At 39.9% G+C, this 15,030-nt stretch overlaps 1 protein-coding gene across 2 annotated transcripts in view; it reads right to left on the bottom strand.

Annotated features, from left to right (window-relative positions):
* The window catches only part of SLC9A9 (solute carrier family 9 member A9), a 665,191-nt gene that overhangs the window by 634,300 nt on the left and 15,861 nt on the right, over window positions 1-15,030 (bottom strand). For both annotated transcript variants that reach the window (XM_027544122.1, XM_027544133.1), the window contains exon 2: window positions 8,171-8,373. In XM_027544122.1, coding sequence (XP_027399923.1) covers window positions 8,171-8,373 — 203 coding nt within the window. The remainder of the gene's footprint in view (window positions 1-8,170; window positions 8,374-15,030) is intronic.

Here is a 15,030-nt window from a genome sequence, read left to right as displayed (position 1 = left end):
AAATAGATAAAATGAATTAAAAATGTTAGGTTTCTTTGTTAACAATAAATCTCTTAAGGAAGGTTTACGATAAAAGTATCTAAGTCTATCCAAAGAGACTCATCCCATGCACTGCTAAACTTGAGATTCCCTGCAACCACCTCATGTGTAAGAATCAAGACTGGTCTTGATAGAGAAACATACATCATGAATCCCTGATCTCTACAGAGTGGAGAAATAATTGATAGTATTCTATAAGGGTTTCTCCAAACCCCAAGTGCTGATTCATCGTGACACTTGCTTCTCTCATTGTGGCCAGAACGGTTTTAGACATTCCTTTCCTGTCTTTACTTTATCCTCCCCCAAAGTGTCCCAGCACTAAGTGCACATATTTATCTCATGGTCTAATAACTCTTTCTGATCAAGCTGTCCCTGTTAGCAGAAGAGTTTTGCCTTCTGGACTCTGCAGCCAGAATAATCAAGTAAAAAGAAAGACTGGAAAGAACAAAAGTAGTTTACAAATAAATATGTGAGAATTAAGACTCTGAACCACAAACAGTCAAAATCATCTTCAGAAAAAGTCGGACAGTGAGAAAATATCAGACACTGATATTTTAATACTGCACATACAAAGTTATTTTTTTAAAGTCATATAATTACTGTTGCTGTAAGGACTTCCTTCAGTTCAGTTCAGTTCAGTTCAGTCGCTCAGTCGTGTCAAACTCTTCGAGACCCCATGAATCGCAGCATGCCAGGCCTCCCTGTCCATCACCAACTCCCAGAGTTCACTCAGACTCACGTCAATATCTCAAAAATACACAGTACTATGAACACAATTGATAATAGCTTCAGTGTTACCTATTTCCCTGATAATTCTCTTCATTGAAACAGTAGACAAGACAGATTGTTTGGAAGTTTAACTTGCCCTAAAATAACTTTCGTTACCAAATGATAGTGTCATTTGTCACACAGGAAGTGAAGGTTTGGCAAACTTTTCACTGGGGTTTCCTTTGACTTTTGACACTACAGTCAACTGATTTATAAATTATAGGAAGTATAAATTTAACTGTGCTGACAACTTTTTGAAAATCTACTAGGTCTGCAAGACTTTTCTAGCCAAATGGTCTGCTGACCTTTCCAATTCAATGTAGAAAAATCATAATGTGTTAAATCAATGAAAAATAAATAAATAAGATTGATTCATTCATTCATCATAGTTTTAAACTATATGTGTGATTTTTCACTATAAAACAGCTCCTTCCTTTAACTTCTAAGGTACCCACTTCTGTCCTGCCACTTTCTATGAACCCACAAGACACAACAGCAGAATTAGCTCTTCATCCTTCCTCCTCGTGCCCAACCGATCTAAACTTTACAGTGTCTTCCTTCCTTGTTTCTCTTCTATCTGCCCCTTGGTTACCATTCAACCTTAAAACTTAGCTGTCCCTTTGCTTTCACTCTCTACCTTGTACACAGCAGCCTATTTCTTTGCTTTTGTCAACACTGCACTCTCCCACTGACTACAAATACAGTGGGCATTACTCAGCCTGGAATTTAAGTGATTCTGTAGCCAGACTCTGCCCTTATCCCACCCTATGCTTCACTGATCTTCCATAGTTCAACAACTTAGAAGTGACTTTCTTTCTCGGAGTAGTCTCTACCCCTTTTCCTACCCATGCTTGGAATGACTCTCCAACCTCCAAACACTACATACATCACTACCAGAGTCAATCTTTCCGCAAAATCATTCCTATCACCCTTTGTTGTTGTTCAGTCGCTCAGTCATTTCTGACTCTGTGACACCATGGACTGCAGCACACCAGGCTTCCCTATCCTTCACCATCTCCCAGAGCTCACTTAAACTCATGTCCATTGCATCAGTAATGTCATCCAACCATCTCATCCTCCGTCATCCCCTTCTCTTCCTGCCTTCAATCTTTCCCAGCATCAGGGTCTTTTCTAATGAGTTAGCTCTTTGCATCAGGCAGCAAAGTATTGGAGCTTCAGCTTCAGCATCAGTCTTTCCAATGAATATTCAGGGTTAATTTCCTTTAGGATTGACTGGGTTGATCTCCTTGCTGTCCAAGGGACTCTCAAGAGTCTTCTTCAACACCACAGTTCAAAAGTATAAATTCTTCGGTGCTTAACCTATCACCCTAACAAGAAATAACGTCACCCACTCTGAACGTCTATGGTATGTGACCCACTCCTTTGATAGCTGTCTTGTGGTATATTTATTCACTTATTCATATGCTGCATTTCCCCCAGATTTACTAATAAACTCCTTGAGATCATTCCTATTTAGAATCAAAACTGATGGAAATCAGTTCATTTGTTTTGAAGGAATGAAAGACAGATCTTTTTTCAAAAACAAGTTTTAACTTCCTATTGATGTTAAATTCAGAAAATACTTAGTAGACATTTTTGTATTCCTAAATATTTTGTAACAAATTAATGTCTGTAAAGATATTATATAATAGAATATAGGCCCCACTCAATTAAAATTACTAAAGGATATAGTGGATCCACAGAACAATTTGACAAACAGTTCTGGAAATGTCAATTGAATAGATATAAATCAACATAATTTTAGTTTTAGTCTCTCAGAAGATGGTTTTGAGATCATCAGCTGCTCGTAATATATAGAAAAATACTGTTCTCACACATCTTTAAGTGAAAATATTTTTTCTTCTCTACACTTTTATCTGTATTGAGCATGAACAAAAGAAGCTTGGCATATGGTAATTCTTAAAAATTTTATATGTTTACAATGTGGTATGAAAGCACAGTACACTGCTGCTTATATAGATGCCAACAGCTCTCCTATTTTCCAGTTTTATACCATATTATTGGAAGAAACCCAGGGAGCCATCAAGCCCAGTGCTGTTTCCAAGCACGTCAAGGCCTAACCATCCCAGAAATACATGTGCTTTTATTGGTATTCCAAGAGATGATTATATAGCTCAAGAATTTATTCCAGCCTCTTCAAATCCTGAAGTCAGAAATTTCATCCAAGCCCCTAAACTGCATCTTGAGAGTAAAACTTACTTCCTCATCCTGTAACTTTTAGAGACAAAGGCCAAGTACTCCCTTTAACCTGCACCACAAAGAAAAGGACCCAGTGCAGCCACACCAGTGGCTTCCGTGACACCCTTGTGCTAGGCCTGTTTCTGCAATTCTGTAAATCTTCCCTTTCTAGTACTGGTCCTCATCTCCCCCCACACATCTCAGTGTCAGATTGTTCAGGCCTCAGCCCTTCTCTGTCCACAAGGCCACTCCGGAGCTTGTCCAGTGGTATGCAATTTGATAAACTACTCAGTACTCAGAGTAAAGTGCTATGGGCCTCAGTTCTGCCTCTGACCAGTAATAGAATTACTGGGACCCTGGGCCCACCATGTAATTTCTCTGTATGTGAATTTATATCTATATGAACACAACTCAGTTAAGTTCAGTCGCTCAGTCAGACACGACTCTTTGTGACCCCATGAATTGCAGCACGCCAGGCCTCCCTGTCCATCACCAACTCCCGGAGTCCACTCAAACTCATGTCCATCGAGTCGGTGACACCATCCAGCCATCTCATCTCTGTTGTCCCCTTCTCCTCCTGCCCCCAATCCCTCCCAGCATCAGAGTCTTTTCCAATTAGTCAACTCTTCGCATGAGGTGGCCAAAGTATTGGAGTTTCAGCTTTAGCATCAGTCTTTTCAAAGAACACCCAGGACTGATCTCCTTTAGAATGGACTGGTTGGATCTCCTTGCAGTCCAAGGGACTCTCAAGAGTCTTCTCCAACACCATAGTTCAAAAGCATCAATTCTTCAGCGCTCAGCTTTCTTCACAGTCCAACTCTCACATCCATACATGACCACTGGAAAAACCATAGCCTTGACTAGATGGACCTTTGTTGGCAAAGTAGTGTCTCTGCTTTTGAATATGCTATCTAGGTTGGTCATAACTTTCCTTCCAAGGAGTAAGCGTCTTTTAATTTCATGGCTGCAATGAACACAACTAAGATTATATAATATCTTAGTCTCTTCAACCACTAAGTGTCTAGGACATTCTCCTACCAACTCCAAGATAATATCTTTCAATTTTTCCAGCTGTATATACTCTACCTGGAGAAGGCAATGGCACCCCACTCCAGTACTCTTGCCTGGAAAATCCTATGGACGGAGGAGCCTGATAGGCTGCAGTCTATGGGGTCGCTAAGAGTTGGATACGACTGAGCGACTTCACTTTCACTTTTCACTTTTCACTTTCATGCACTGGAGAAGGAAATGGCAACCCACTCCAGTGTTGTTGCCTGGAGAATCCCAGGGACGGGGGAGCCTGGTGGGCTGCCGTGTATGGGGTCGCACAGAGTCGGATATGACTGAAGTGACTTAGCAGCAGCATATACTCTACCAAGCACTCAGATTCCTCCGTTCATTCATTCATTCATTCACAAACTATTTATTTAGCAGCAGTATGCACTGGGCTTTATGGTAGGCTTTGGGGACACATTGGTCAATAAAAAAAGGCATGGACCCTGCTTTGTGAAGTATACCATCTAGTGGACATCAAATGATGTAAGAATTATAATTAATAAGCAAGAAAATACATATAAAATTTCAGATGGTGCTAAAAGTACTTTGAAATAAGAGAGAGGGCAAAAGAGAGAGAGGGGATGCAATGTGAGAAAATCACAGGACAAGCCCTCTCTGAAGAGATGGTATTTCAAGATTCCAGGAATAGGAAGTATTCCTGTCATTGCTCTGACATCCAAAGAGCAGAAATAAGACCAATTTAAACAACATATGCTAAGAACAACATGTGTAGAGGTCTTGAAGTGAGAAAAGTGCTTTGCGTGTAAAGCGGGCTGTTAGATCTGCAGCAGTAGAAGTGAGAAGAAGCAGAAACACGGCATTTATTTCCTCACTATATTCACCCAAACATAACATAGGACCTAAATAAGTGGCTCCAGAACTTGCCTGTGTATTAGATTCATCTGGCGATCTTCCAAAATTTCCAGTGCTCAGGCTACACCCCAAACCAGTAAAATCGCCAACTCCAGGGACAGAATACAAGCGTCAGAATTTTTTGAAGTTTCAAGTGATTCCAAATTTCAGACAAATTTGAAAATTACCGAATAAAGCACTAAATCAATTTTAGTGCTCAAGTTCGTTTACTCATCTATTAAATGACGGAGTTCAACATCATGAAATCAGGTCTTTTTCTTGCTCTGAATTAGATGATCTCTCTCTAATTGCAGATCCACAGGTCATTTTCACCCATCCTTTTCCACAAATCTTTCTCTCCCTTCCCACTATCCGGGGACCCTCATATTCTCCCAGCCAGGCTTGAAACCCTGGAACCTTAGATTCTTCTCTTCACACTCTTCCTATAAATCAAGCAGATTCTATTGACCCAAAGAATCCATGAGACCCTCTTCCCTTCCCACCTAGTTAACCACTTCGTGCAGCCTCATCCTCCAATCCTGCCCAGATCTTTCTGAACTCAATCCTGCTGCCTATCCAAGCCACCCCCACCTTTGAAAGCCCTCTCAAGTGCCACCTCCTCCAGGAAGCCTCCCTAACAAGCTCAAATATCTATGACAACTAATCTGTAAAGTTTTAAGAAAACTCATAGTCTATATAATTTAGAACTGAATCATATGCTAACATATACTATATGTTGGTCTTATCTCCCCCAAAGATATTAAATAAATGAGGGAAAAAACATATATTCCATTAATCCCTGGAATACATTAAGCATTCCAATATTATCTAGAAGTAGCAATGGTAGCACTTAAATGGTCTTAAAAGTCATGCAGTGGTGATCGTATCGGTGGTGGTATTAGAAGTGGCAGTGGAAACAGTAACAAGGAGTGAGGGCCATGCAGTATAAAAGGCCCATGGCAGTCAGGCACTTTCTATACATCATCTCACTTAAACATTGAAACAACCTACAAAACCGTTCTAATCTACCCACCTTACAAATAAGAAAGTTGGAGCTTAGGAAGTTCAAAGAACTTACTAAAGATAGATGACAGGTCTTTCTGGTCCTGAATTTCTTCCCCATTATTCCATGTTACCTCTGTAACTCCATGTTAAACCTTTCAAAAACTGGACTCATTTTGGAATTCTTTTGCATCTGACATAGACTGAGCAATTGCTTGATTCATATGAATAACTGCATGCAGTGGAGAATTCTCAGTAAGGAAGACAGACTATGAGCATTTCCTTTTCACAGACTAAGTAGGGTCCCCCAACATTAGCACATAAGCAACAAATGTATGTTAAAATATACTCTGGTTATTTATTAAAAACATCGTTTCTACTTAAAGTTGTCTAATAAGGTAAGTGTATCAGTAGATGCTCCTTGTTCCACCAGCAAGGGACTTGTTGGGGATTTACCCTGGGTACTGAGCTGCCCATGGCCAGCCTGGAATGCCCAGAGGAACAAATGCTAATTGTGATTCAATAAGTCACATGCTTTAGAAGTTAGTCTATAAAATACTTGAACCATTCAAAGTCAATTCAACATTTCATGTGAGAACTCAAAATCCAACCAAGAGGAAAAACCAAGAAGGCTCCATATTTTTCTCCATCTCTTGCCTTAATTTTTTAAAAGCAAACACTGTAATTGGCTGTTGATAAAAATCAATATGTCAGTAACACCATAACAGAATTTCTGAACAGGTGCTCGTTGGCCGTCCTGTTATAAAACAAATTGCTATAATGACAGAGATAATTATCAGCACCTTTGTGGGGGATGGGACTCAAACCTGTTTGAAGAAGTAGTGCTGCTTAGAAATGCAGATAAAAACCAGATAAGAGAGTGAGAAGGGAAATAAGTTAAATTCTGGTACTAAGAAAATTAAAACAGACAAGGCTGTTTAAATCCTATGCTGCTAACAAGGTCACTTTAAAAAATTATTTATTTCAAGATAGATTATTTTCCACTGTTCACGGGAATAGAAAGAATCTCACAGAAGAGATCACTCAAGAAAGTCAAAGATCTAGAAGTTGCTCCTGCTTACTTCAGAAACATTATTTAATTTTCTTTCTTGTGCTTCGCTTCACTTCCCTAAGCATGATTTAGGTTAGTATTATAATCAGTTTGACTTTCCAGAGCCCTTCCATGTGCTAGGAGGAAGTTAATCTAGAAATTTGCTAGTTGGGAGATAGTGTGAAAAAAATACTAAAGATTACTCCTCTTGAATGAGGAAAAATGGCAGGTCATGTATCTCCCTCCCGCCCCAGATCTCTCAAAATGGAGAGGGGAAAAAAAGTGTATTTTAAAAGAAAATTAAATCTGTATGGAATAAAAGTGATAAAATGCACTTCCATAATTTCAAGGAAGTACTCAGCTCTGACAAAAGGAGCTAGAATAAGTCATGCGAGATCCTGATTCTTAGCATGCACTTGTGTTATTAAACACAAATTCACTTTATTACAAAGACTGAGCCACACTCAAGGCAGCAGAAAGGTCACCTCACTTGTTTTCTAACCCAGAGTCCTGAGAGCAAAAGAAATTTTCTCTTCCAAAATAACTGAAGCGGTTAACACATTTGCAATAATAAAACCATTTTTAGAAGGTGAATAACTTCACGATTTTTCTTTTTTCAATCTAAGATTCTCTAACTAGACAGATGGAGTCAAGATCTTTTGAGAGCGACTGTGTGTCAGTGCATTTATAAACAGCCAAGGGGCCAGTGTTTTATGTTGGCAGCTAAAAGTCAGATTCTAGATCAAGGTTTGCAAGTGCAAATGTCTTCGTTCTCCTTCATTTTCCCTTTGGCTTAAGGGAGATTTAAACTTCGTACCCAGCTGGTAACATATACAACAACCACAATATATATATATGCAGTGACACTTAAAACACACGTGTGAAAACTTGAATCAAGTATCATTAAAGGTAGAGTCAGCTGAATTTTATTGTTATCTTTTTCCCTAATATAACTGTGGTTTGCAAAACAGTTATAATAAGAAGCACTCTTTCTCAACTTCTAGAAGAAACATACAGACAACCGAGCTTACAATAAGAGCATATCAAGACATTAACCACTTAGTAAATGAAATTGCCCCATGAGTATGGTGTTTAAGGGGGCATATGTATGTGTGTGAATGCACTCTCTATGATGGCTTATATATGACACAATTATTTACACTGGGAAGCAAAAATATGTGACCAGATAGAAAGGGTCCTTACCTTTTCAAGTATAGCATTGCCTTGGTGAGGATTGATGTTGTGTTGGCTTATTTCTCTCTTGTATTTATATTCATAAACTTGATCAGTGATATTAATCAGAAGAGTTGATGGGCTGAAGACCAGTTTTCCACAATCATATACAGTTCCACTTTCAATATCAGTTGGTGCTGTAGCATATCGTAAAATTAATCCCATTACGAGGCCTAAAATAAAGAATAAATAACTGTACTGGAGAACATAATCTAAAATGTTTATTACTCCATGTTTTCAAATATACGATTTGGAAGGATCATTACCTGGCTTAGAAAATTGTTTACCCTTCCATTGGCACCAATCCACTAGATTTTTGTTGTTCAGTCACTAAGTCATGTCTGACTCTTTGTGAGTCGATAAGATTGTATTCTTACAGTATTTGCAGTGGACACTTAGTACCTCTCCTTTTTTCCCTTCCTAATGGACCCACAGATTTTGGAGAGAAGAGCTACCCACCTCTTTTTTTCCATCCAATTGCTTCAAGAAAACCTTGGCTCTGTGACAGATACTGAGTAATCTCATCAGTCAGGAGATGGAATTCCCCTGGAGAAAGTTTCTGGTCCACAGATGAGCACATATCTGAGAGAGCCCCATCAGCCTAGTAGGCAGCACTTATGTACTACGGTTAGGGGACAAGTCTTCTTATTCTCTCTCGCCCTCAGGACATGATCAAGGCAATACATTTCTCCACATTTTGCTGGCAGGTATCCTGTCACCTTAAGGGGATACAGTCCATGGACAGAGTCAGAACACTCAGGATGGTGGGACTGAGATATAGACAGAATCTAGGTCCTGAATAACTTCACTGAGCCCTGGATCAACCTACCCGGAGCCTAATCTGAGTGTGTGTTCAGGCGCTCAGTCATGTCCAACTCTTTGCGACCCCATGGACTGTAGCTCACCACGCTCCTCTGTTCATGGGATTTTCCAGGCAAGGGTACCAGAGTTGGTTGCCATTTCCTACTCCAGGGGATCTTTCCCACCCAGGGATTGAACCCATGTCTCCTGCATTGGCTGGAGAATTCCTTACCCTTGTGCCACTTGGGAAGCCCTACCCTAACTCTAGACTTCTTATTATGTGACATAACACATTTCCTAATTTTTTTCAAACTATTTAAAGTCAAGTTTATCCTTACCTGCAGCCAAACACATTTTAATGACACAATATTCCTTTAGCAAAGTGTCGGACTCAAGTGACAATCTTTGGCTTTTAAGTTTATAAACTGTTTGGATGCTCACGGTAATCTGATAAATGTGAATTCTCTTAATATTATGGATTTATTAACAAAAAAAGCAAAGAAACTTTAGAAGTGTACACATTCCTCAGTTTAAAATTAGAACTGATGTATTTGTTTTAGGATAAATCCACAGTTTACTCTTTAAAAAAAATCAAATGCTGGGGGTTTTGCCATTCTTCTCTGAATCAAGTCATCTAATTGCCTTTCATTTATTTAATAATACATTAAATAAATGAATGTGGATATTTGGGTGCATATTTTGTGCCAGACATTTATAGATTTAAAATAAAGATACAGTTCCCAGTCCTACAGGAGCTGAAGTTTGTGAAATGAAGATCCATAAGCAAACAATTATAATACAACATGACATGCGCTATGACAGCTGGTAAGGATTCTGTGCTATATGAGTACAGAGAGGAGACACTCCAAAGCCCTTTGAATGCTGCAAAGCTTTAGATGAATCTTAAAAGGTCACATAAGATTTGTCCAGATGAGCTGAATCAGGGAATGAGTTGGGATCCAGGCTGCACATGTTGGTAGCAGCACGTGAGTAACAGCAGAGACAACTAAATGTTCCCCAGGATTTTGATTCACCAGCGCGTGGAATAGTTGTCAGGGAGTGGCTGCTCACCCAGAGACTGTGTTTCTGGCTGTCTCGAGTTTGGATGGGTTCTCACCGATGGATTATAAGAAAAAGTGATGTGTGCCACAGAAGTGTTGAAGAAGTAGGTGTGCTTTCTCCCTTCTCTTTCGCCATCTATCAGATGGACATGGAGGGGGGAAAACAATACTGTAGGTAGACAGAGTCACGACACTGAAGAAGCCTGAGTCCCTGAGACACCAGGTGGGGGAAAGCCATCCACAAACCAGGAAAACCTGCACTGGACCATTATGTGAGTGAAAGGTGAACTTCTCTTGTGCACTCACTGAAATGTGAGTGCTTCTGTGTTAACGATCACTAGGACAACCTAACATTATACCATATAAATACAAAGGAACTTGAGAAATCTGATGGATTTAGGAAATCAGCAGTGGATTGTAAGAAGAGAGTAAGTGGAAGAGAGGGAGAGAGAGAGAAAGAGAGAGAAACTAGACTACAGGGGCCAGGTTATAAAGAGGCTCCTCTGTCCTGCTAAGGAGTTCTTACTTCTAACCCAGTGGTAATATGAAAGTGTTGTAAAATTTTAGGCAGGACAGTAAAATCACATTTTCATGTAAGAGCCATCACTCTGGTGATAAAGCAGAAAACTTGAGTGAGAGGTGAGAATGAAAGCAGATTTCTGTCAAGAATATTTTTATCTTACTTATTCCTGCTTCGCTATTTGGTCCACTCCCCCATAATAGTGAGAAATATTTAATGCTAACTTTTGTCAGAAAGAAAAAAATAAGTGATGGGTTTGTAACCACCATGAGCACTTGACCTATCACAGAGCAGTGAGCAGCCCTCCACGTGCAGCGTCAAATGACTGTAATAAAACTAGTCGGGAAAGAGGAGGGAAGACACACCATATACGCTGTGCATGGCTTAGGATGCCTGTGTGAGAACATCACTTTTCCAACACTCTAGTGAAATCTCAGGGAGAATTTATTCTCTAAGTGTCACTTGGCAAGTACCATGATACTATGACCTCTTAAGCTTTCTGCTTAGTGGAAAATATAGAAGAGAAACAAGGTACTATGTGCACCTGAATAGAGAGAAACTATATTGTTGATAAGGGCTGAAATTCCCAAAGGGTGAGTCGTTTTATTTTTGCAATGTGCTTTCGGTACAATAACAGGGAGTAAACATGAAGTGTCCATCATTCTTTCCTAAGCAGGGAAAATGAGAATTTGTCATAAAAACAAGTGAATCAAAACCTAAATGGCCGTGCCTGGCCCTCTGTGCCATCCCTGGGTCCAGCCTTTGAGAAGAGGCAACTGGAGGCACTTAAGAAATCAGCCAATGACTGATCTCATCAGGGGCACTAAGCAGGCCTCTGAAGGCCCCAGGCTCAAAGACTGTTTAACAGCCTTGTCAAACCTTTTTTAAAGCTGGACTGCAGCTTAAACCTTTTCCTCCCCAGCCTCCTGTCCTTCCCTCTCTCCACAGGAGTTGGTTGGGGCTGCACCAAGGCCTGACAGCTGGCCCAGCATCCTCAGTCTCCCTCCCCATTTTTCCTCAAAAGAATTTCCCCTAATAAATTTTTTGCACAACTAATCTCTTTCCAGTATCTGCTTCTTGGAAGACTCAAATTAACACACTAGACAAAAGACCCTGGCCCTCCTTCTCCCCTACCCCAAGGGTTGAGAGGAGTCATCTTAGCCTAGGATAAGGATCAGTGGAGGAGCTGCAGCTTCCCTATGAACTTGGTTAACAAACACATCCACCCATCTGTGTGCAGTAGCAGCAACTAGAAAATCCTTAATGTTGGAGGCCAGACTACTTACTCACAGAGCTTCACAATTTTAGCTCTAGCTAAATCACTCACAGCTTTAGCTGTATCTTGACACAAATGTGGAGTCTTGAGTGAACACGCTCCTACCCAGTATTAGAGTAGGTGACAGATAAAGAAGGACTGCTAAGAAGAAAATGCTAATGAAAAGGGATCGTTTTTACACCCCCACAAAGATACAGGATAAAGAAAGTATCAGCCACTTGTATGCAGAAGAAGGAAAGAGGAGACTATCTACCATGATTTATAGACACAAACTAGCAGTCTCTTTGGTAAGTCATGAAGCTGACCCCACCTGCCCAGGGAGAAAAGAAGGCAGCCTCTCCCAGCAAAACAATATCACCAACACATGTGCACACAGCCCTGGTCCCAGGTTTATCCTCCAAGTATGACACTTTGCTGAGCTCTGTTACCTGGCCGGCTGGTGGCATTACCTTCTTCAAGCAGAAACTCTAGTCCAAATGTGTCCCCTGGGTCTACAAGTCTGAGCTTCTGGGTAACTAGAGTGACAGCGGTGGGAAGCTGTTCTCAAGTGAGCCCTGGCGTTGCTCCAGCAGCATACAACCCCCAAGTCAGAGCTGGACAAACAGTCCTCATCCCTAAAGTACTCACAGTCCAACAAAGAACATCCCAGGTCCCAGCAGGGAGACCTGGGCTCTGATGCGGCCTGTACTAAGTTCCCTAATCTTTAAATACTTACAGTTTGAACCACACCCTTTTGGGTCCAATGTTATATAAAGACATAAACTGTTCAGCATTGCTATGCAGACTTCGGCTTTGTCACCACTAGACAAGGAGATGGTTTAGGGCAGAAGCTGTGCTATTTCTCATCTCTATTTTTCCCTCTTGAAATGCCAAACACTTTAGGCAGTTACAGCCCAACTTCCTCCAAGTTCACAAACTCCCTTGGATTCAAGACGAAAAGGGAGATTTCAAGAAGAAAACTCCTCTGAGTTTATGTAGTCAGTCGGGACCAGCATTTTAAAATGTCACATGTGAGGAGCATCACACCAAATGCTGTGATGTTCCCATCCTTACAGAGCTTGCTTGCAGTATAATTCTCATAGCAGATGCCTGACATACAGTGGACATGGTGATGTTTGTGGGAGAAAAGAGGGAAGGACAAAAAAGAGCCTCATGAGCACTCAAAATGAGAAGCATTTAGAAACGTGAGCCTCATCTCTCCAAACTGACTCTCCACTCTTCATATTGAAAATATGAAAAAAAAAACAAACACGCTCCCTTCTTTCCTCCTTCTGCTTTCATGCTATAGACATGACAGGAATTGTTCTAGGACTTGTAGGAGTTATAAAAATGAACAAAATATGGCTCTGATCATACAATATTAAAATACTTTAATCTACCTTCTGCCCAGTCCTGTGATCCTAATTTCTGGTAAGAAGAAGGTACAACAGGTGTTTCCTAAGTGTCTTCTTATATTAAGCCTGCGTTTCATAACCAGTTCCCCTGCATCTTACTGACAGTCATTCTACATGATGATGAAATGTCCTCCTAAAAGGGTGTTTTCTAAGAGAAATATGGATGGGGATTTACTTTGACATATAATGGTTATATTTATATATAATAAAATGGATTACAGAATGGTTTTGAAAACATCACATGTTGAAACCTCTTTGGCTACGTTCAGACCAACAGTTGTGTTCACACACTGTCACACACACTGCCACCCGCATGGCACACACAGAAAGCTCCCTTCAGATTCTTATTCTGTAGGGGTGGTACTTCTCTGGAGTAACATAAAGCAACAAGCCCAACTATACACATACATCTGATAATCAGATGACTACACAGGTATATTTCAATGCCACAAGATATTGGAGAGAATTTAGGAGCCTAGACCATTCAGGTATGACCTAAATCAAATCCCTTATGATTATACAGTGGAAGTGAGAAATAGATTTAAGGGACTAGATCTGATAGATAGAGTACCTGATGAACTATGGACTGAGGTGCATGACATTGTACAGGAGATAGGGATCAAGATCATCCCCATGGAAAAGAAATGCAAAAAAGCAAAATGGCTGTCTGAGGAGGCCTTACAAATAGCTGTGGAAAGAAGAGAAGTGAAAAGCGGAACACATGTATACCTGTGGTGGATTCATTTTGATATTTGGCAAAACTAATACAATTATGTAAAGTTTAAAAATAAAATAAAATTATAAGCAGCAAGGGAAAAACAACAAATAACACACAAGGGAATTCCCATAAGGATAACAGCTGATCTTTCAATAGAAACTCTTCAAGCCAGGAGGGAATGGCAAGACATACTTAAAATGATGAAAGAAAATAACCTACAGCCCAGATTATTGTACCCAGCAAGGATCTCATTCAAGTATGAAGGAGAAATCAAAAGCTTTTCAGACAAGCAAAAGCTGAGAGAATTCTGCACCACCAAACCAGCTCTCCAACAAATACTAAAGGATATTCTCTAGACAGGAAACACAAAAATGGTGTATAAACTCGAACCCAAAACAATAAAGTAAATGGCAACGGGATCATACTTATTAGTAATTACCTTAAACATAAATGGGTTGAATGCCCCAACCAAAAGACAAAGACTGGCTGAATGGATACAAAAACAAGACCCCTACATATGTTGTCTACAAGAGACCCACCTCAAAACAGGGGACACATACAGACTGAAAGTGAAGGGCTGGAAAAAGATTTTCCATGCAAATTGGGACCAAAAGAAAGCAGGAGTAGCAATACTCATATCAGATAAAATAGACTTTAAAACAAAGGCTGTGAAAAGAGACAAAGAAGGTCACTACATAATGATCAAAGGATCAATCCAAGAAGAAGATATAACAATTATAAATATATATCCACCCAACATGGGAGCACCGCAGTATGTAAGACAAATCCTAACAAGTATGAAAGGAGAAATTAACAATAACACAATAATAGTGGGAAACTTTAATACCCCACTCACACTTATGGATAGATCAACTAAACAGAAAATTAACAAGGAAAAAAAAAAAAAAAACATGTATCTATAAAGCTCACTAAAGCAAAGCACAGTAAAATGAGCTATGGCAATAAAAGGCGTTAAATTTATCAAATAAAAAAATAAATAAATAAAAAAAAATAAAGTGTTGAGGTATAATCCTCCTCTTTCTTATATCTAAAATTCAGA

Source organism: Bos indicus x Bos taurus, chromosome 1 (genome assembly GCF_003369695.1).
Source record: "Bos indicus x Bos taurus breed Angus x Brahman F1 hybrid chromosome 1, Bos_hybrid_MaternalHap_v2.0, whole genome shotgun sequence".
In the NCBI taxonomy this organism is placed as follows: domain Eukaryota; kingdom Metazoa; phylum Chordata; class Mammalia; order Artiodactyla; family Bovidae; genus Bos; species Bos indicus x Bos taurus.
This window is presented reverse-complemented; position numbering and strand designations above follow the sequence as displayed.